The sequence below is a fragment of the Epargyreus clarus genome, unplaced genomic scaffold (assembly GCF_041222505.1).
Source record: "Epargyreus clarus isolate Ecla_fem2 unplaced genomic scaffold, WU_Ecla_fem_2.2 ptg000018l, whole genome shotgun sequence".
Lineage (NCBI taxonomy): Eukaryota > Metazoa > Arthropoda > Insecta > Lepidoptera > Hesperiidae > Epargyreus > Epargyreus clarus.
Window position 1 is genome coordinate 13,673,924 of NW_027332226.1, and position 24,545 is coordinate 13,698,468.

The 24,545-nt window shown below is 35.1% G+C and overlaps 1 protein-coding gene across 1 annotated transcript in view; it reads left to right on the top strand.

Moving 5' to 3' along the window:
- Window positions 1-24,545, top strand: part of LOC140749899 (kinesin-like protein CG14535) — a 407,024-nt gene that overhangs the window by 13,056 nt on the left and 369,423 nt on the right. Inside the window, exon 2 of the mRNA XM_073083137.1 lies at window positions 21,804-21,907. Coding sequence (XP_072939238.1) covers window positions 21,825-21,907 — 83 coding nt within the window. The 5' untranslated portion in view covers window positions 21,804-21,824. The remainder of the gene's footprint in view (window positions 1-21,803; window positions 21,908-24,545) is intronic.

Consider the following 24,545-nt stretch of genomic DNA (forward strand, 5'->3'; position numbering starts at 1 on the left):
TTAAAATGTTAACATTATTTGAGATTTCAACTGAGCGATCTTTTAAAAAATGCTGTTTTCAATACTTAAAGTTTTAATCGAGAAAGTTCACATTTTAATTTTTAAGGAGTTCCGGATTTAAATTTGCAAAGTCCTAGTTTCATTTCTACTGCAAAAAAAATATTTTAACAACACTTTTTCCGGTACAGTCCATTACTTGAAAAAGTGGGTTAAAAATTTAGCTAAGTACTCATTGTTTTAGTTCACTGCTCCCTTTAAGTCCTGTTAAAAACGAATTATTTTTATTCCATTCGTAAAGTATAATGGCTGCATGCTTATGAAACACTTATGTGAAGAGATTTTAGCGGGAATTTATGCGTGAGTGAAATTTAAAAAATTGCTAACAATAGAAATCATTCCATTATAATTACAAGAAGTAACGTTTTTGTATGAACATAATTATTTCTAAGTCGCACTATTCGGCACGGAATTCTCTACGTAATTCCTAACATATTGTATAAATGTCGTGTTCAAGCCGTGCCGTATCGTTCCAAACCATGTTTGGATTTAGGGCATTGAAAAGTGGAGAATCAAAAGGTTCGGCAATTGTGTGGACGCGGCATAAGACCTGGGGTAGGGACAGATTTTTAATGTAATTTTTAACATTTTATTTTTTAATTTTTTGATTTTTAACACCCGACATAGATCGAACCAACCACATGAAATTTCTTGGTAGCAGTCACACATCTAAACTCTGACCGTGCTTAACGTTGCTTAACTTTTTAGACGTCAAAATAACGTAAAAGGATTTTAAGCGTCATTATAACTTAAGGTTCGAAAAAAGTTTAAGTTAAACATTATTAGGTTAACATGCATTAGGTTGACAGCGTCACTTAGCGATTAACCGTCGTAGAGTCAACTTACCCTGATGATGCTCCGTTTTGGAGCGAAACACGTGTTGGTGGTGGTATGTATGGTGGTGTATATTTTTAATTTTTGCATCTGCATGCATCCTTTGAGGGAGGGAGGGTGGTACATACTGCATGGTTTAAAATATATACCATCATACATATTTGTAGCGGATTGTTGCGAAGTAGTTTTAATCTTAACTTAATAGCATGGATTTCCGCAAAGTAACGCCTGATACAATTAACTAATTAACTATTTAAGTTAAACATTAAACCTAAGAGGGGATAGGTACTGGTGACCCTCTGTCGTCAAATTAATATGACCTTCGACCATAGAGGTCGTGGAATTACCGTTTCTATTTTGCAAATTCGACATTGTTCTTCCATCACGACGAATTGTCTTTTTGTTTTCATACTCTTGGCAACCCCCACTTCTATTTTTATCTATGTCAGCCCATACTTCCTGTCCGCCCGTATGCGCTATTGGGCAGTGACAATGGGCTATTGAAAATCCGCACAATGGCTCCTGTGTACACGGAATTTTGGAAAATTTGGACAGCTTGCACGACATGTGTCAATAAACGCATTTGCATAGCCTTTATGTCGCGGCTGAACTATTTATGGGAATGGAAAATAAAATGGGGAATAGAACGCGCCTGAATTGCGATGGTGGATTTCATTTTATTTTCGCGGAAATATTTTCTGGTATTTTAGTTTGTGAATTACTGAGTGGCTTAATTAACGAAATTTGGCACTGGCTGGTCGGATATGAATTTTTAAAGTCATATATATGATTTTAAAAAATATTGGCTGATTTTTTTTTTGCAGGTAATTAACTAATATTATAAATCTAATAGATAGAAATATAGACGAATGTGTTTTTACTCTTTATCGCAAAAGCGGCTAATAAACGTATTTGGATGTAATTTGGCATATAGATTATTTATGACCTTGAACACATAGGATATGTTTCCTTTGGTATACAATGCCCACGTGCATGGTCACGTGCACAAGATCTAGGAAATAAAGCAGTGGTGGCGTAGTGGTAGTTTTATGCACTCCAATGGGTGGAAACCTGAGACCAAAGTCACAGTAGAAATATGGACCAGTAAAGAAACTCCCTACAAAGCGTTCAAAACGGCACACTCACACAAACATGCGCATCGACGAGGCCCCTAAGCGGTTTTCGCAGTGCTGCAGTAGCAACTGTCGAAAACGAGTGGTCACGTTGCTATTTGTTTGCTATTTATTTCCGTGATATTTTTAAAAATGACACGAGAGTATTGCGTGGTATACGGCTGTTTGAATTCAGCTTTTTTGAATCATTTTTTTTATTCATTTCATTTATTGCTTTTATTTTTATTCATTTGTATGCTTCCGCCAAAACTCAAAAGGTTACGCCGTAATTAATAACAAATTAAAGATCTACAAAAATCAAAGTAACTTGTATCACAAGTTAACAATGTTACACTGTTTTCCATATTTAAAAGTAATGATTTGATGATGATAATAATGATTATCGTATTTTGCTGGGATTAACCGATGCCGTGAGATTAACTATTTATATTATTTGTAAACTGCGTAGTTATTGCAATTCGATTGATTGATCATAATAGCACAGTACATGCTAAAATATAAATAAATAACATTATTATTAAAAATAATATAGTGACAACCTTATTCTTCAATGAAGTGTAGGTAATTATTTTTCATCTAGGCTTACTTTCTATACTGTTCCATATTTGTACTGTGCCAAAGTCGTGGTTTTAAACACATTTTGTAAGCCTTGGAATACTGAATTTAGATCAAAGATACGTAAAACAATATTTGTTTACCAATTTTGACTTATATCAATTAAGTAACAATATTAACCACGCCGATCAATCATCCAACATTGCCGGCAATACACAATAATTAATTAACATCGCTACTGATAAGACAGCCTCTTGTCTAATTCGTTTTTAACGTAATATTTAGTTAATTTATCAATATTGATTGATATTGTTGTACCACGTTAATGTACCATCAAGTTTTTAAGTAAATAAATAAACGTCCAAAACATCCAAAGTTATCAATGAAAACGACCAATAATAAATATTGATGTTGACCAAAAAGAAAGCCGTCCTGACAAAACTACTCACCTTTGTCATCAACGATCAGTTTTTTGTCTAGTCTTTTTGGGTCTGAGCGGGCTGGATGAAAGCGTTTCAGACGAAGTCGGGCGTAAAGACTACAGTTACTATAGTCTATGTCAGACGGCCGAACTGTCAATATTTTTTTAAGTCTGGACTTATAGAGAGTTGGAAATACCCCTAAAATTCAACAACATTTTTTTGTTGATACAAGTAATGTACGTTTGAGTTAAAAATTGGTATTACGATGATCTAATTGGTGGAACCACGAGAATGTAACAGTCTAAAATCAAAATGTTTGGTATAAAAAAAAGTGTGTGTGTGTCAGCTACGACGCACGATTGGAGTTTACTCCTTACGAATGATAATTATGATATATATCGAATAGAAAAAAGGGTAGGTAAATGAACGCATCTGCTAAAATGATAAGAGAAACAAACATATATCTGTAATTATTCGGATTATTTATATTACTTCAATAATGCGTATTACATAAAGTATGTTACAAAATAATATAAAATAGCGCCATCTAGTGGCAAGTTTTATAAATTGTAAGTTTGCAAGTTTATCAATCTATGTATTTTGGTTCCAAATATTATAATGGTAACTTAATATAATTGTTTATATTAAAGTAAATTTTAATATAATATAATTATTTATATTTAAAACAATGTTAAACGTTTTATAACTTAAAACTTAATAATTATAATTTCTTTGCCATCTATAAAATATCCTTGTTGCAATTTACGGATGAAATTTATATGAGACTCAATAAACATGTTATTATATGTAATTTGGATTGTTTCTGAATGTTTTATAATTCTAGAATTCATTTAAAACGTATTGCTAATTTTATATAACTTATTTTGAACATAATTCATTAGCAATAATTCTGTAATAAATATTAAATAATACTGTTTTGATTTTGCCCGTTTATCGTTGATAGATGGTGCTGATCAATAATGCATCCATTTTTATAAGTTAAATTAATATATCAGTAACTTACAAAAGCCTCTTTATGTTAAAAACTTATTTTGCTAATATTATATCTTATTCAATTGCTTACTGATTTTATATGTTACTCTTCTTTAAAAACGTTCATAAAAGATTGTTAATCATATTATGGCGCCAATGTTCATATTTTTCACAGTGTTTATAAATGATCAAACCTATAACTTAATTTATGCAAAAATGTAAACAAATTAGTTAATGACGTTTTAATGTTTTATATATTGCTAATTATTTTTATTGTAATAATTACTTTCATATGGGATTTGAACTTACTGTATTTTAAATTAATAAAAGCACTCTTGATTCATATTTTGGTTTCCGTTACGCCTCAACTTTTCGTGTTACACTTGATTTTACTCCTCATAAAATTTCCGTACCGGGCCTTATAACTCAAATCGTTTCTTAAGGAGTAAACTCCAAAAAAATTTAGGAACAGATAAAGTCGGAAATAGGTGACAGACTGAACGACCTCATTTGTCTCTTGATTAGCCTTCTTCGTTGATGAGTCATTGATCTAAGGCTGACTGGCAGATAAGGTGTTTTCTCGTATATTTGAATGAGGAATAAATAAAAAAACCAATAGCGGGTCTTAACGTTGTTGTTATTAGACAGGATTAGGTGTGGTTGTTGTGCTGCTACAGTATACCTAACTACAAAGATTTCTTTAACCAAAGGTTGTTTATTATTTATTTGACTCCAATATTATTGTTTTTATAATAAGTGGTAGCAAACAAGTATGCATAACGCCTAATGGTAAGTAGCCTCATGGGCATCTTTAATTAAACCCAGATAGGTCGACCTATATAAATGTAACAATTTTGAAGTCTCATAATATCTCACGAAGAGATCACATATGCGATTATTTAGACTATTTACGCAAAAAATATTTGTCTGGTCTCACCGAATTCCTACGAACAAACTGTGTAACTCGTGTACATTTCGACTGCAGATCAATGGAAATACGCCTTGCATAATTAGGGTTGCCAACATAACTATATCGTTCTATAAAAAATGAATTCATGAAATAATTGTAAATGTTAAAAATAATGTGCAATGCATAAAGTGTTAAGTACTTGCTATTCTCGGCACTTAGTATTTTTAATGTTTATTTACATTTTAATGGAAACGACGGTAAAATAATTTATAGTTATATAATTTGTAAATAATTTGTAAGGCGAAAATCGTGATAATTTATGAGAAGTAGAAGATGGATATAATTTTTTTAAATAATATAATTGACTATAATTTACATTATATGTTAAAAAATCCTTGGAAAATGTAATTTGTTCATTCTATTGATGATTAAATTGATGATGATGATCATAAATTTTATAGTAACAAAAATATTTAATTACGTTTTTAAGGAACATTTATGTTAAAATGTTTTAAAAAAAATCTATATTTCTGTTACGTTTTATTACAGTTGACAACCCTAACCATAGATCAATGACGCCGATGCGCGGGCGCATAACCTGGCATAAACAGACCATCCCTTGTTTATCCTCTCTGTTTATTTCTAACTCTATCAAGGTGTAGGAATAACATTGTAAAAATAACAAGAGTCGATGAACCACATCGCTTTGTACCACCGAAACGTAAACTGTTAGGAAAATAAACGTCTAGTCGCAGTAACTTGGATATGTTACAGAAATCGGGTTTTTATTAACTCCCGTGGAATAGCAATTGCGTAGCTTATTGTTTAGAACAGCGGTTCTCGAAGTTTTGATGCGGAACATACGTATAACTTTTATTTTATGGAAACTTACATGACTGAACTATGGCAAGAGATGCAATGGCGTGGCAAGAGTTGCATCGAGTTCTCGCTAACTTAAGGAGTAACGCAAAAAATGTTTTTGCCCGAGGAACTTAGTTTAGGAATCGCTGGTTTAGAACGTTACAGGAATTGTGCCCGAATATACCGTGATAAGTAATTAAATTAATAATGTGGATTACATGGATTGATAATGAATATAACCATATTCATTAACAGCTTCTTTGAATGATGGGTTTTAATCTGCCCTTATTATTTTTATTACGATTTATTTTATAATGTGACGTAGCAAATGAGTATGCAGCTCCCTTGATGATAAGTGAGTTGCCCATAAACATCTGTAATCAAACCCAGGCTGGATTAAAATCTTACCTGAGGTTGGCCACAAACGGAGGAATGGAATAATATGAAATTGGTTACGTAAACATGATTGCTTCCATTACATAAAAAGAAAAATAAGTAAGATAACGTAAGTAATCGTACTAGTAGTCATATCCCGAAATCCACACAAATAGATCCCGAAAAGTAACTGGGATAGGATAATTCAATGCGATCATTCCGAAGTTTCCTACGGCTTCCAATCTTCGCTAAGCTTACGAATCACAATTTCGCAAACCTAAGGAATTGATTTGGGCCTTTGCGATCGAGACGTTTTTATTTTTGCACAATTTCTTAGGGAAATGAATTGTAGTTGTTTTTATACGAGGTAAATAATGATGAGTTATTGCTGCATTGTGTGAGCATAGCTATGATAGCCTAGTGGCTAAGAAACTCGGCCTCTTGATCGAGGGGTTCGAGGTTCAAATTCCAGGCACAATCCCAGGCACCTCTGATTTTTCAAAGTTATGTGCGTATTATAAATTAATTATCACTTGCTAAACGGTGAAGGAAAACATCGTGAGGAAACCTGCATACCTAAGAGATTTATAAAAAAAAACTCAGATGCTGTGTTAGGGCAGAGCAGCCTCGAAGAGTCCACTTTTTATGTCACGAATGTGGTAGGAGGCCAGTAAGGAATTAAATCTTTAGCTCTTGACACCGTAGGACAGACACTTTTCCTATCTGTAAAATCTATCGTAAAAACAACAGTATTAAGAGTCGCTATGTTCTAGTTGCAAGAGCGGTGAGGAAGACATACTTATCGATCTCCGATAGGACTTGAATCTTATCTGGGGTTAGTTACAGATGACTTACATGTGCACAAGTACTCACTTACCAACAGATGGACTTCATTTTTGTTTGCTGTTTCCATATCGTAAAAAGTCAATCGGTTGTATTTACTCTAATATTTAATTTATAATCTAAAAATAACTCAATCAATAAATATTGTAAACATAAATGACGCGACTTTTATTCCCCCTCTGATCGTTTTCTAAGAGAAAGCGAAAAATACAAAAGGCGTCAACTTGGTTTACACTGTCTATTGAGACAAGGTATACTTTGGCCCTGTTTTCACGATATAATTGTGGTTGAAATGTAAATAAATGAACCGATTGCAAACGTGTTTGTAACCGCAAAACGGCGGTTGCCACCGACAGTCCGTTAATACCTTTCTCATGTTCATTTCTCCATTTAATATAATGTATTATATTTAATTATTCAGTAATTAAGATAATTCCTCAGGGGTAATGACGCATCTGTGGCCGATCTCAGGTAGGAATATCTTGTCCTATCTGGGGTTGATTACAGAAATCCATGCGCGGCAGGAGCCACTGCATACTCGTCTGCTACTCCTATTAAAAAAACTTAATAGAAGAGGCCTTGCCTACTTCTGCCTTGCATCCTTAATAGAACAAGGGCCTTACATGATACATGGCAGCATCGCAGTGTGTACCCCTGACAACTAAGTTTGCGTGCCTTGACTATATTAGTATTATACATATATCTTCTTCGTCTTCGACTTAAGAGTTTCATACAGGAGAGTTTTTATACAGGAAATGATATATATATATATATATAGCAGAGATATTCGTGGTGGTGGTGCCAACAAAGTCGTAAGTCATGTTATGCTGTTAATAACAAAAAATGATGAGATAACGTCTGCCCGAACCTACTAGTACCAATACCAGACCATCTTAGACCAAGATCGCATCAGGTAGACCTCTGGGTACCTACTTTACAATCGTGAGCCGTAATACCATATAGTTAAAGTCGGCACCAGATAGGGACCTGTTCGTACGTACAGTCAGCTTCAAAAGTAGATGAACAGAATAGGGCTCAAAAATACCTACACACCCAAGAGTTCATAAGTAGCTGAACACAACTAACATCATAACTAGATGAATGTCGTAAAATTTCAAAAGTAGATGAACACTACAATGTTAAAAGTAGCTGAACAATGATCATATTAGTGACGGCGTTCAGCTACTTTTAACGCGTTAGTGTTCATATAGTTTTGACACTACGATGTTTTGACACTATTTTTGATTACAGAATTACAGACTTACAGAACTTTACAACATTCATCGAATTATGGTGCTAGTTGTCTTCAGCTACTTATGAACGGTTGAGTGTATAAGTATTTTTAGAACCTTAAGTAATATGATCATTTACTTTTGTGGTTGGCTGTACGTACTAATCACTTAACATTAGATGATCTGCATATTCACTGATTCCATCCCATAAAACACACCCATATTAATTAACTACAACAGTAACATTTATAAAAAGCACATGCAGCTGAACGTATTTGCAAATTCGACGAGAGCCCTCTATATGCGAAATTTGTGTAAACACCGATGTAAAATGGTTCGCTTATTGACGAGTTGGGCAAATAAAGGGGATATGTACCGACGGTCGTGAAAATTAAAATGTATTATTTGGTACAAAGTCCGCTATTTGGACAAGCTATTTGGATAAGCTTGAACAATTGGAGCAAATGTTTGCCAATGCGCGATCTAATCGTTAACTATTCGTAGTATTTTTGGATATTTCGTATCAAATATATGCTTAGTTTTTCTATAATATAGAAATTTCAAATGAGCATGCAGTCCATCTAATGGTAAGTTCCTGTTGCCCATATACATCTGTAAACAACCCCAGATAAGATTAGATTCCTACCTGACGTCAGCTTTACTTGAGGACCATCTTGAAACGCCTCGTACAACTATGTCTCCCTTACCACACCCAAATCACAACAAGGCTTTATACTGCTGTTATTAGGCATTAAAGGTATGGTGGTGCTGCCGAAATCAATCCATAGATGGTTTAATATCAACTTCAATATTCGTCTAATAAATTCAAATCTATACATAACCCAAGTTGCGGTGTCTATATAAATAATTACGACGACGTGTAATTAGAACAAACATTTAAATTACTTAACCATTTCGTTGACGTGTGGAGATAAAAAGCTCTTTGAGTGTTCCGACGATGCTGATAACGAATTATTGAGGAACTAGTCATACGATTAATATAAGGTCCCTTTGTTGTATTCCGGAGGCGCCACCGCCATACCTACTCGTATTTTTTTTTATAATATAAGAGTAGCAGACGAGCATGCACTCCACCTTTTGGTAAGTGGCTACTGCCGCCCATGGACATCTGTAATCAACCCCAGACAGGATTAGACACTCCTACCTGAGGTCGACCACAGATGCGCCGCTGCCCCTGAGGACTAAGTTGGAACGCCTCGGAAAAGTCTGTCTCCCTTACCACACCCTTCAAACTGGAACACAGCAGCGCCTAACACTGCTGCTATTAGGTAGAAATAGGTGTGGCGGTAATGCCGCCGGAGTCGAACCACAAAGGGTTCTACCACCTTCAATATTACTGCCTCATAACAGTAGTTAAGTAGTTTTGTGGGGGTTTGAAGATGAGTTAAGGCAAATTATATATACTCTTATATAGTTATATTCTATAACGTTATACTCTTGTGGGTTATATTAACTTTGATATACTTACTTTCCTTTGTTGTCAACTTATAATTATACTATTGCTGGGCATAGGTGTCTATTCAGAGTGAGACAGATTTAGGTCATAGTCCAACGTGCTAACCTTTGCGAGTTGGTAGACTTTACTTTTCAGAACTTTTTAGATAAATCATAGGTATGTAGGGGTCCTCACGATATTTTTTTATCGCTAAAGCTATTGATAATTAATTTCTTATTTTTAGAGAGTCTAAGAGGTCCTAGACGTTTTTTTAACGAGGCAAGACCAGAGAGTTTTAAAAATTAGGCTATTACTGCATTTAAAAACGATTCCACCATGTTACAGCAACGAAATGTAGGTATAACATAGAAAGAGTAGAATAAATGTGTTTCTGTTCTTATGTGTGACAAACAGTAAAACATCTAGTTGCGGGTGTGTGGTGAAACTTTTATGATGTTTCTGTCGCAGTTCTGAGTGCAACTATGTAAGTTTCCTGCGTATGACTGTTTATATTATACTTAGTACGTTTATAACTATGTTTGAACATTATTATCACACCCTATGATGTTTATTTAAATATTATCAATGAATTTTTCACACTGTAAATATTTACCCTAATATCTTCTTGGTAAAGATTGATTGCTACACAAGCATGCAAACCATGTGATACATTGACATAGCCGTGTATGGACATCTGTAATTCTGTATCCAATTCCATTTAGAATTTCTACTTGATTTTAATTAGGTACAGATGCGAGGACTAAGAAGTAACACCTATAAAAGTCAGCCGGAATCCATGGTATTTCACCCTTCCATGAAAAAACAGTATCTGCTTTACGTTAGAAATAGGTATCTCCTCGGTCAAATCCTACTGGATCGACAACCTTTAGATTTGAAAAGAAAAGGATTGCGGATGCGGCCGACTGCCACATATTTTGAACCTCTTTCTGCCTAATAACAACAATGTTAAATGCTACTGTATTCTCTTTTCAAGGGCGTGATAAGGGAGATATACTTATACGTGACATTCCAGTTTAGACATCCCCTAATCTTATCTGGGGTTGATTACTGATTTCCATAGCCACTAACCATCAGATGGACTGCATGCTCGTCTTCTAATCTTATATTATAAAAAGTACTTATACTCCGTTGGACCACTTATAATCAGTTGGACTGCATGCCAGTTTGTAATATAAAGGTGCTTAAATTTGCAGTGCTTACATATCGAGTGTTACAAATATAACGGTCTCGGTTACGACATTTCCTCTGAAGAGCAACTCTGTAGCGCTTCCTGTACCGTGCGTTGCTTCGTCAGCTAATAATATAAATAAATGTTGTTTATGAATAAAGTTAGTTGTGGTTTACGTTTTGCTTATTAAGTTTAAGTCAGCTTATAGGTATATACTTAATATGCACAATATTGAGTTTTCGAAATTGCACGAAGATTTTTTAAAATTATGTATGTTAGGGAGTTAACACACGAGTTTAAGTTCAGGTTTTCGACTGTCGACGGTACTCGAATATCACCACTTGTCGACTGTCGACTGTAGCCGTCTGTTGTCACCGACTTTGAAAAATTAAAAAAGCCAACACTTGTAAAACAGGACAGCGCTTGTATTTTTTTTCCAGAGTAGACATGTGTGTGTGTATTTACAATTCTAGTGTGAAACAGTGACGTTTTGGATTACTTGATAAGCGTAAAGTTTACAAACTTAAAATACCAGTAAGCTGCACTATGTGTGTAGCGAGCTTTATAAACTCAACCGTACCGAAGAATTAAATAGGAAAAATGAAATCTTCCTTTTAACCGCGCTTCAGAGCCATTTTCCATTATCTTATTAATATGTGCATTGCATTAGCAATTTTAGCTCTTTTTTAAATCGATATCAAAGAAATTATTTTAATGGTTAGTACCACAGACATATTATATTTGTTTTGTGGTTAGTACTCTGTATAAGGAAAATTAAATGTTTTATAAGTACATAAATATATACATACATACATACATATAATGTAGCACAATGCCAAACCTACTCGTTTTTTGAAGTTCTGTTTCTAGTAGGTATAACTTATAGTAGGTATAACTTTTACATATTAAAAATAAATTTTGTTTATCCGAAGTCGACAAACGATTAAAACCCCATATAAATAATTCCCGCGCGTATTTTAAATCGAAATAGGAAAAAAATTAAACACCCCATTATTTCCCGTGCAAAGAATTCCCGGGAATATTTAAAAAGTCCGCACAAAGAGAGAATCTGTACGTTACTAACAATTCTTTTATCCTAAGAAGCAAATTTCTATGAAGACAAAGGAACACTATCTACAGACGAGGCTTCAATATCCTTGGAAAGTATTCCAATTTTCAAAGCTTCATCATTACTGCGAACCCGATTACGTCTCTGTCTAACCTCTTCGGGGTGAAAGGGACGAATGATTGAAGGGAATTAGATTGAATTTCATTGACTAGAAATGAGAATTCTATCTCGTTTAGGATATTGAAGTTTTAAGCGAATTGCCTTTGTTTTTGTTTATTTCTTTCGTTACGTATAAGTATACTAAGTTGTCGCATGCATCTATATTTTGTTTATAGACCTCGAAACACCTGAAATATCTTTCCTATTTTTTTAAAGATTGGAATAAATAATAATATAGTTGTTCTTCGACCCTTTAATGTGCCACTGCTGAGCATACGGCTCCTCTCAGAAAACACTCAGAATAAACAATATTAGGTCTTAGTTCAACGCGCTAATCAAATGCAAATTGGTAGATTTCACGCATCTTTGCGAACTTTTTTTTAAACTCTTAATAGTAGAATTTCCTGCTGATCTTTGCCTTCACGGCTATACCTATGAGTAAGTGACAATTAATTCCTTATACTTGTAAAAAGAAACTTTGAAAAAGAAGCTTTATCAATCGTTACCTTATCAAGCCATTACCTTATCAATCGGTTGTAAACAAATCTTGGGTATATAGTATATACCGTTGCTGCAGGATTATGGGCCGTGCGTATTTCGAGTTATTGGAAGGCATTCCTTAAATATTTAGGAGAGACTGCAAAGCAATCTACACAAACGTGGAATACCTCCGAATTCTTCGATATTGAATGCCATAGGATCTGAGTTGCGAAAATTCAATTTGGAGTTTCTATGGTATTACTGTTGAATTGTTTTGGAATGATGTAGGGAGAAAGCAAGTTGAAAATAGGTTAAAGAAAAAACAGAAATATAAATTTACTTTTTATAATATTAGAGTAGCAATAGAATTCTATAATAGTGTTAAGAGCTGCTGTGTTCTAGTTTAAAGGGTATGGTGACGGAGACATACTTTTCCGAGGTGTTCCAACTTAGTCCTCAGGGATGGCGGCGCATCTTTGGCCGACCTTAGGTAGGAATATCTAATCACATCTGGGGTTAATTACAGATGTCCGATGGGCGGTAGTAGCCCTGGTTAACTACATGCTCGTGTGCTACTCCTAGATTATAAAATAGTAGCAAACAAGCATGTAGCCCGCCAGATGATAATTAATCACACGTGCCTTCGCTGAGGATTAAAACGTTTGCTTCATATACTCGTATATACCTAAGTCAGCTAGTGAATTTCCTCCTTAAGCGTTGCTCTAAGTTATCTTTAATATATTAGTTTAATATATCAGTATCTCAGGTATGACTGATGCCTGGACTTAAAACTTCCAAAACGTATGTGTATGACTTCATTGTGCTTGTAAAGATCCTAATCTGCTAAAAAACAATTTCCACACAATATTTTCCTTCACCATTACAGCAAATGATAATTAAATTAGAATGCGCACATCAACTTGGAAAAATCAGGTCTATGATTTGAACCTCGGTCCCTTCGATGTTAGTTCACTAGGCTATTCAACACTAGGCTATCTGCTATAAAGATAGTACGGAACCTCAAAGCATTCCGACTCACACTTGACTTTAATACAAACTAATTTCATCCCCCTTCGTTATTACCGCACACGTTACTCAAAAATGATTCCACTTCGTATTCCTGGTTTATCCCTTCATTAAAGGGTAATGCCCAATCAGGGCGTAAATGCACATAACTATGCGACGTCACGCCCTTTACAAAAGCTATACAAAAAATCTACTTGAAGGGTCTTGTGAGATCTGAGAGTCTGTGAATGGTGTTTAAGAATCAGTAATTAAATAGATCCTTTGTGTTTTTTTTTCTTATTCAGTAGGAGAAAGATCAAACAACTCATCTGATTTTTAATGTCAATGCCATGTATGCTGTCTAAGGTTATCTGTGACCAATTTTATAATAAGAGTCCTTTCTGACATGGGTCGTATAATATGCCATAAGTCGTCACCAATCCATTGGACAATCCACAGGACATGAACCTCCGAATGAAATGGCCAAGTGTGAATTGGGAGATTTCACACAATCGTCCTAGAAAAATAAATATATCGCCGTAATTATAAATACACTTGCCGCTAGTTTTGTGGCAACCCCTATTCGAAATTATAATTATATTATAAAGTACTTTTTTTCAAAATTGACTCTACTAGTTAAATCACCAACATTAGCACATTGATGAATAATAATAGCATAGATCATATTTTCAAAACAGCGCGTTAAAACCACATCGAATTCTAAAAGAGAAAGAGCACCAACTGGAATTGAAAATTAAAATTGAAGTCGGATCCACAAGCCTAGGAGGTCATCTGTCGCTTGCAGGTGCGCTGAAAAGGCAGATCTTATCGGCCAGACATCGTGGCCGTATTTAAGGCTTACGATTTGTTTAACGCCAGACAGAAAGAAAAATGTACTTTTGAGCATTTTTGCTGCAACTCTACTGGTATAAATGTAGGTGTAGCATAAACGCAGGTTTGCGGTGTAGCACTAAAAACATAAAATCGGTCTCTAATGATGCGTGTCGGGGTTCAAATCCAAGTACTTCTAGTTCTTTGTTGTGCGCGTATTTGGAATAGATGATCACATGCTTTTAAGGGCATGGTAAAGAATCATTAATGTTTGATATAATACATAATCACTGTGAAGTCTCATCATCACAATGAACCTATCACTGTTGGTAAACCCTACATGCCTTTGATAACTTTTTTGTAGAGTTTGCAGAGTCTCTTCACGATGTTTTCCTTCACCGTTAAATCAAGTGATCATTTAATTATAATGCGCACCTAACATCAAATTAGTGGTGTGTGCCTGGAATTCGAACCTCGAACCCCTCGAGCGAGATGCCCAGTTTTAACCACTAAGCCATCTAATCTACACAGTCGCCTATGCGAGTGTTACCAAGGGAGTGTGAAGTTTATCAATAAGCATTTCTTCAACGTTCTGAATTTTGGTCTTTTATCAAGATTTTTTGTTTTTTTTTATAAAGAAAAGATTTCAATCTTTAATTCTCCTTACTCACCGGTCAAAATCATTCAACCCTCTGTCATTGGTTTCATTTTTTACAGCAACTGACGTTCCAAGAAATGTGACTGAAACATTAATTTTCAATTCCATTTTCCGCTTTTCCTGAAGACAGTGTTCTTTCTTTCACGATTTTCATTCCATGTAAATTTATTTGAAAAAGTCATGAGGATACCTGAAATTTTTCGCAGACATTTTTACCCTTGAGAGGCATTAGGTAATTGCTTTTTGAGTATGAAAAAAAGAGTAGGTATGTTTCACGGTTTAATGTTTTCGACCGAGTGAATGGCGACTTTGTAAAAGACCGGTTTTGCTTATTTCATTCGTATATCAATTAAATAATCGAATGATATATAATTTTTGCTGCAATAATAGCAATTTGACAATGCATAGCGCATTAAATTGTCAAATGTCAAAATTTGATAGGAAAAAAACATTGGTAAGTGATAAATAAGGATGTAATGTGCACTCTACGCCTAACCCAATATTTAAAAATATTGAAAGTGGTCGAATACTTTGTGGTTCGATTCTGGAGGCATCACCGCTACACCTATTTCTGAATATAAAGCACTGCTGCGTTCCGGTTTGAAGGATGTGCTAAGGGACACATACTTATTCGAGGCGTTCAAACTTAGTCCCCAAGGGTAGCGACGCATCTGTGGGCGACTTCAGTTAGAATAGGAGTCTTATCTTATCTGGCGTTGATTACAGTTGTCCATAGGCGACAGTAGCCACCATCAAGTGGACTGCATGCTCGTTTGCTATGACTATTAATAACATAAACTATTATCTTGGTCCAATTTACAAGTTTTATTATTCCCGCGTAAAATACAAGTCTCGCGCTAAGCGCGTTCTTTCTCTTTTTATATGGTAATGCACACGATTGTATAACCCTTACAGCCAGTGACTATATATAAATGGGCATTTATTATTATAAAAATAACACATCGTGAATATAACGCAAAATAATTAATTAAAATAATATGTACATAATTAAATAAGTTGAATATATTGATAACACTATATTATAAAAAATAGAATAAAACCTTACCTAAATAAATTTCGAGATGACATAGTTATTAGCTTCCCACAAACTGTTTTACGCGACCGAGAACTTGTAAGACTATTTAACTTTGAAACTTTATCAATTTGAAGTTTGGTAAAGAGGGAATCTTTTGAACGTTAAATTATTTAGAATTTTATGATTGAAGGTCGGAAATGTTAGTAGGGTAATTAATGTCTAAATATTTAAAGATGGTATCGATTTCTAGTGAGTTTCTATTATATGGCTGAAATAGGAGTAATGGTGGCGGTATCACTACTTACTATTCCAGCTATATAACAGTGGATTGTTAAAATTGATACACTGGATGATTCAAGTTATGAAATTACTACTACTTAACTATAGTTAAGTAATTAAGAAAATCTTAAAATATATTCCAGATTAAAACAAATTGAATGAAGTCTTTCAAAGACTATAGAAGAACTTAAACCAAGTGAAATAAATTTACGAAACATACTTTCAATCTGACTTTTGATTATTATTATTAAGTTATTAGACATAACATTAAGTCGTACTAAAAATCAGCCGCGTTAATTACTCCATAATTGAGAGTGGCAGTACCAAAGTATACAAAATCTCGAAATACACCATTAACTAACGCCGTCTGGATAAATCCACGCACTGCCATTATAAAATTGAAAAAACACTCAGTTTTTTCAGTCTCATCTGAACAGGCAATCCTGTTCCCGGTGCATGAATAGTCCTTTAATTGGTTGTCTCATTACGCTTTCAAAGGCAACACCTCATCTATTAATGAATTACGAGGCATTAATAACCCCTGCTTCTTTGCAGTGACAACTCATCACCAGATGGGTATGCTTCCATTGAAAACAGGATGAAAAGCGCGCGCCATGCCATTTTGAACTTATAAACCCATTGCAGCGTTTCATTCAAGTAACGCTGAAACCAAAAGGATGTATTCGATATTTCCATGTTTACACGTATCTTTTCTGAAACGTGAATGGGTTCACGCTGGCGCCTTTTAGGAACGGATTACGGAGTCATCGCAGACATTCGTTAGTCGAAAGGAATACGTATTCGTCGGTTTTCGTTTTCATGCCAGTCATAAAAGAGTTCGAACAAAACCGTGTTGGTAACAAATGTATTAAAGTCAAATTTTCTTTCGTTGACATTTTTGGGTCATAACGAGTGGGGAAATGGGTTCACTTGAATCCTATTAAGGAACAGATTATGTAATCATCAATGACATTCGTTAGTTGAAAGGAATACGTATTCGTCGGTTTTCGTTTTCAAGCCAGTCATAAAGATTTCACAAAATCGTGTTGGTAACAAAAGTATTACAGTAAAATTTTCTTACGTTGACATTTTTGGGTCATAACAGTTAGGGAAATGGGTTTAATTGACTCCTTTTAAGGAACAAATTATGTAGTCATTACTGAAATTCGTTAGTCGGAAGGAATACGTATTCGTCGGTTTTCGTTTTCATGCCAGTCATAAAAGAGTTCGAACAAAACCGTGTTGATAACAAATGTATTAAAGTCAAATTTTCTTTCGTTGACATTTTTGGGTCATAACGAGTGGGGAAATGGGTTCACTTGAATCCTATTAAGGAACAATTTATGTAATCATCGCAGACATTCGTTAGTCGAAAGGAATACGTATTCGTCGGTTTTCGTTTTTAAGCCAGTCATAAAAGAGTTGGTACAAAAATCTGTTGCTAACAAATCTATTAAAGTGAAATTTTCTTTCGTAGATATTCTTGATCGTCATGAAATGAAACCATGTCAGTGTTTTTAAGAAGCAACGTAGTTATCGCAGACATAGGTTAGTCGAAAGGAATTCACATGCGTCGGCTTTCGTTTTCAAACCTGGCATGAAAGAGGTATGTCTGAAACAAGCCTATTAAAGATTTGGATTGAGCCAAACTTTCGTCTGTTGATATTTTTCTGGTTACAATGAAATGGAATCATACTAACGCCTTTTACTGTTTAAAGTCGTATTCGTCGTTTCGTTTTCAAATAAATCCAGTTCAAACCAGTTTAACATAAAAACTATTGAATGTCGTGCCGTGGTTAATTGTGGGTATGATGTGTTTGGTACCAGATACATTTTGTTTCAGCGTCATTTTCAATGTCCTTATGTACCTGGCTCTGTAGCAATTTAAAATTGATCCCGGTTCATTAATTATTTTGCACTGCGCTATGACTGGATTGACTTTGTGAAAATACTCGTACCATGACGAGTGTAATATTATGCTTTTCAGCAGAATTCATCACGGTCAACCAAATTCCTTTATTTTCTACAATGCTCATCGCTACTAATAAGATAGGAATGTGGAGAAAATTATATTAGATTTATTCATACTCAATGACACAGATGGTGAACTCTACACGAAGAGTTCTAGCACATTTCATCTAATGTGTTCTCATCATCCTAATGTAGAGATTGGACGGGCAACTAGTTTGCAAGGCTGGCCACGCCCCAGTAACTTCATTGTCATAGAGGCGGCTACTGGAACCGAAACGGCTTCCGTTGCTGTGTTGCTTACCTGTCATATAATGAAAATAAGGCCATGCGGGGAAAATAAAAATTCTACGTTTTTTATATATTATTTTATTTGAAGGTGGTAGAACTCTCTGTGGTTCGACTCCGGCGGCACCACCGCGACATCTGTTTCTGCCTAATAACAGTAGTGTTAAGCGCTTTTGTATTCTAGTTTAAAGGGTGAGGTAAGGGACACATACTTTTCCAAGGCGTTCCAGCTTAACCAACGTAACGTCTAGATCTCTAATCATATTGTTACTGGAAAGACTAAAAGTCTAACACACGAAGGTGCTACTTTGCATTTTAGCCTTTCCAGCGACAATATTGTTGTATATATGGAATACAGTGACCACTTACCATCAGCTAAACCTCATGACTCTTTTCCTACTTGAGTTTAAAAATAAAATAACAATATCAAAATTATGAAAATTTGACGGAAATTACGAAATAAGATACAAAGGGAATAGATTTCTTTATAATATCATATTTTTATAAATCTTAGAACCCAGCACTAAATCAAGAACAGCCATTGTCATCGCACCACAAAGAGTTACGCGTGGAATTCTAGCTCCGTTCTTATAACGTATGGTTTGTAGACGCCTAAAGTGCTATGCCACAATGCCACTCCACTGTCACTTGGAACTGTTTCCATGTTCGAAGAATATACGGTAATATTTACTGTTTCTTGTACAAATAAATAAAATTGAAGTGTCTGTTTATAATGTGAAAGAAATAACAACTTTTTACAAATTTTTTGTCTGTCTGACTGTCTGTAAGTCTATTTTTTTTCTTTTATATATATATATATATAGGAGTAGCAGACGAGTATGCAGTCCACTTGATGGTAAGTGGCTATTGCCGCCCATGGACATCTGTAATCAACCCCAATTGCGCCGCTACTCCCGAGGACTAAGCTGGAATGTCTTGGAAAAGTATGTCTCCCTTACCACACCCGTCAAACCAGAACACAGCAGCGCTTAGCATTGCTGTTATAAGGCAGAAATAGGTGTGGCGGTGGTGCCGCCGGAATCGAACCACAAAGGGTTCTACCGCCTTCCTTTACTATATTCGCAGTTTATCTGTTTTTTTGGTTCCGGCTTAGCTCGAAAACAGCTGGATCGATTTAGCTGATATTATAAGAAGTATCTTAGGCCACTTTTATTTCAAATTTTCTGTTTTTCTTCCTCCCGACGTATTTATTATAAGTTAATATTGATTATGATTTTTTTTGCCAAATTAAGTACACTTTTAATGTGTTGTTTAAATTTTGAACTTATGCCCAATGCCTTGTCGAATTTTACACATTAGTTGTCCTGCATTCTATTCTAAATTGTGATTATTACATATTAACAGTCGTGCTTTTGTTTATTACAGTATTTTTCCAATATCTATTTTACATAAATTCTTCAAAAACAGTAAACCATCATTGGAAACAAACTCCTAGGCTTACAGCCTAGATATCTAGATATCTAACCCACTGATGTAAAATGTCTCCTCTCCTGTTACAATAAAGTACAAAATGGCAGTCGTAAGGTTCACATGTTTGTATTCATCTCGCTTTCTGCATTTATTAGTCAAGATAAGGGTGATATCAGTACGTGAAAGTTTTGTTCAATTAATTGAACTGGGTAGGTGTATTGCTTCGAGAAATAATCTATGGAAATCTTATTTTCCACGGCTTTCCGGATCAACACGTTCCGCTTATCCGTTGGGACGATTTTTTTTTATTTTACGCAGGGAATAGGTAATAATATAATATATTTTCTGGAACACGAGTAATACTTTATAGACATAAGCAGATAGTTATAGTAATTTTTTGTATGTCCTCAAGGTTGGCCGCTATAAAATGCTGTATGCTTTTTGCGGCCTCCGGAGAGTAATGTTTTACCTTCAGCCTAACAAGCTAAAAGGCCTGAAGAATTATAAGATACGGTGTCATTAGATTCGTCTAAGTTTTTTTTTATTCATTCTTTTTGAACCTTACAGAAATGTAAAAGCACAAAGGAGGCTTAATGCTATAGGATTCTCTAAGTTGCGGGCCTAACACAAGCAATAGGTACGAGTATGTTTAAACAATAGGGTTTAAATCATATATCATTATTTTTAACTGGTCTATAATAAACAAATAAATAACAATTTAAGTCGATAACCGATGGTTATAAATGACCAATTAAACTATTCAACATCGGATGAGCTGCATGCTCCCTTATTGTGTTTCACAAAACAAATTTTCCCGAATTAAACCATCTCTAAGCTATCCACGTGTGGGTTCAGAAATATATTGGAGCATATTTGCGAAAAGTACTTAAGAACCCAATATTGTAGGGAGATCTGAGAAAGTTTTGAAGCGAGCAAATATTTAACGAAAGGGCGGATGAGGTAGGCAGCCACTTTATATTATATCGGCTAATAACTTGAACCAAATACCTTTCAAAGGTAAGCAAAGGGGTGAAAGGATTTATTAAAAATTCCTACGCTTTTTCGTATTTATTTTTTTGTAAACTTATATCTTTTAGGGGCCGATATTGGTTTTTAATATTTCTTTATAATATAGGAGTTGCAGACGAGCAGACCTGATGGTAAATGGCTTCTGCCGCCCATGGACATCCGTAATCAACCAATAAGGTTAGCGACCTACGGTACCTCTGAGGACCAAGCTGGAATGCCATGGAAAAGTATGTGTCTCTTACCACAGGCTACAACCCAAAACACAACAGCGATTAACGCTGCTGTGATTAGGTAGAAATGGGTGTTGCGGTGGTGCCGCCGGAGTGGAAGCACAGAAGGTTCTACCACCATAAGTCTACTATTAATATCTATCTATTAATACTTACATGTATAATTCTAATTTTAAAGTTACCCTATTACTTTTTAATTTTATTTATTTCTTAGAAAATAAAAATAACATAAAAACCGATAATTAATAAGAAATCTATCCGATATTTACGTACTAAAGATTGACATTAAACTGTATATATAGTAATATAAGTCATTGTCAATTCGATCTTTAGTAAGTAAATATCGGATAGATAGATTATTAATAACGGACTTGAGTAGTTAGACTAAGAAGCAGAGGCTCTATATGAAGCGTATATCTCACGGTATAAATCCCATAGCTCATCTGTTAGAGTGTGACGAAGGTTCTGTTTTTGTTGCAGTGCGAGCTTGTGACAATCACCATGAACGGGGGAGGGATGAAGGGGGGGCGCCGGATCCCAACCCCCATGCCGCCTCCGAAGGAAATATTGCATTATCCTAATAGGTAAGCTTTAAGTTTAAGCTGAGCCTTTGATTGAGGCTTTCTTAGAACCGCTGGGAGCTTTCTGTTTGCTTATCGGCAATCGAACTATTTGTGGAATGAATCGTAATCATTTCGGATAAATTATATATAATTATATAAATTATATTTCACCATGGATACAAGATTGACGCGCAGATATAGGATCGAGTCTTAAATTAGAAACTTGAATAGAGAATATTAAGGACACGATAAATTAAGTGGTTAGTTTACGTAAAGAAACAGTTGTGCATGTTATATGGTTTTAAAAATCCATAGGTAGAGTAGATATATTAATGTATTATTGGTCCCTTTCATTTGTTTCTCACATTTTTTTCTGTAATCAATATATCTATTATCAATATGCTCCACATACCGATGTTTGCCACTCCTGAGGGCCGATACTTATATGTTAATATAAATATAGTTCAAAAAACTAAAAAACTCGCTTTTATGATAAACTCAACTAATGGGTCCATGGTCATCTGACATGAAAAAATTCATGTCAGATATGTCGACCAAACTTGTCACTGCTTCCGGTGACCAAAAAGCTGGCGGCTATTTTGCACAAAGATTAAGTCTTGCCGTGCAGCAAGGAAACGCCGCCAGCGTTTTGGGAACCATGCCTCACACGGCAATTTTAGATGACATTTAATGTATGTAGAAAGTTAAATAAATGACTAAAAAGTACAAAATAATTTTCAATTTAGGAATCAATTAATGAACAGTAAATAGTATAATTGTGAAAAAAGCATGGGGTTCTCCACTTATCACTTTTCGAAAAGCACCCCACACTGTTTTCACAGTTATACTATTTAAAAACACCTATCACAGACTAGCAGTTGCATAGTAAAAAACATAAATTCCCGTATCATGTCAGTTTCAAATATTAAATTAAAACGTGCACCTTTCAACTTACTTTTCTTGTAAATCCTTATAACTATGATTCAACTGATTGTTGTGTTCCCTGTCACGTATCAGCTATTCAGCTATTTCTCAATAAACTTGTGAACATTCCCACCGCTTGTCGGCCATCAGTGTATAATTTACGACGCCTTGGACGTGAACAAATGATACGTAACTGATATCCTTGTTTCATCAAGGGTATCGTGTAAACTGTTCAGCCCTAATTCCTTGAGCATGTACAGGCCCGGATTTGCATGTGTAGAGACTCTGGGGCAATGCAGGAGTGGGGGCCCCTTATTATTTTCCGAACGTGCATGGGCCGTCAGAGGTGTGGCGGCTCGGCAACGAAGGTGTGGCGACCCTGGGGCCACTAATTATTTTCCGAATTATAAGGAACATTTTTTTCCGTCAACTCTTTCCAAAATTTACTGCTCTATAAAAAAATATTTTGAGTTAAAAAAAAAAACATACACTGTTAAAAATAAACATTATAAGTTGCTTTTAAATAGATCTGTCGAAATTTGGATTTTTTCTCCAATATGGGGGCCCCTCTCTTGTGAAGGCCCGAGGGCCGCTTGCCCCAAATCCGGCCCTGAGCACGTGTCGATGTTTTGATATGACCACGTTCGGTAGTCGGTGACAAGTACAAGCGATATTAGGCCTTATAGCTCATGTTTAGGGTTGTCTAGACGGCTTGGACATTTCGAAAGACTAAACAAATTATATTTGAGTTATTTCGGTAATTAAACTTGGTTAAATGCTTTCCTATTATGTGGGTAGATTAAAGGCTTGAATGATTGGGTTCAGAGGTCGATTTCAAGCCATTTTTAAGATATAGGTTAGAGAATTTTTTTTTGTTTGTTGTAAACAAATTGCTTATGTATCGCAGGTAGAGTTAGTTTAACAGTTATATTTACTCTCTACTCCATATTGGTAAACCTCTGCGTGCTTTTTAATAGTAGGTAGTAATGAGCTCATGAAAGTTCTCGTTTGTAAGACAGTAAGACAGACACTGGAGATATTTACTTGAGGCATCCCAATACAGTCCTGAGAGGTACCAACGGACCTATTATCGACTTAAGGAAAAACTTCTATACTCTTTGGGGTTGCTTCCATATGTCCATGGGCGGCAGTGACCACATACCACCAGGTTAACTTCATATTCCTTTGTTACTCTAATAGTTAAGATTAAGTATTCGCATTTCTCATAAATTTTTAATTAAAAGCAGAGTCGTAAAGTATGTCTAGTGTAATAAAAGTCATATTAAAAATGGACTAGACAAAAATATAGCTCCGTACGAGCTGAAAGCTAAAAGCTCGGCCATTTTATCATCGCTTTAAAAATTCACGCCGCCCGTAAACCCTGGAGTTTAGCGCTGCCCCCGGTTGTTACATCAGTAGATTGTGATGCTGCTTTTCAATAAAATAGCTTCGGCCGAAACCTATCTCGCGAATCACAACACATCCGGGCTAGAGCTTCGGGCAAGTGCATAGAGAAAGCGAGGCGATAGTCTGTTACAAAGTGTAGTGCAAAATGTATAAATTTGGCAGTATTGTCTGGTAGTCTGTGTTTTCTCTAAGCGGTCTGAAAAATTATAGATCACTTTCAGTGGAAAGGTATGGATTTTTTTTTCTATACTTACTATAATAAAGGGGAAAACTTTGTTTGTTTGTTTGATTGTAATGAATAGACTGAAAAACTACTGGACCGATTTTA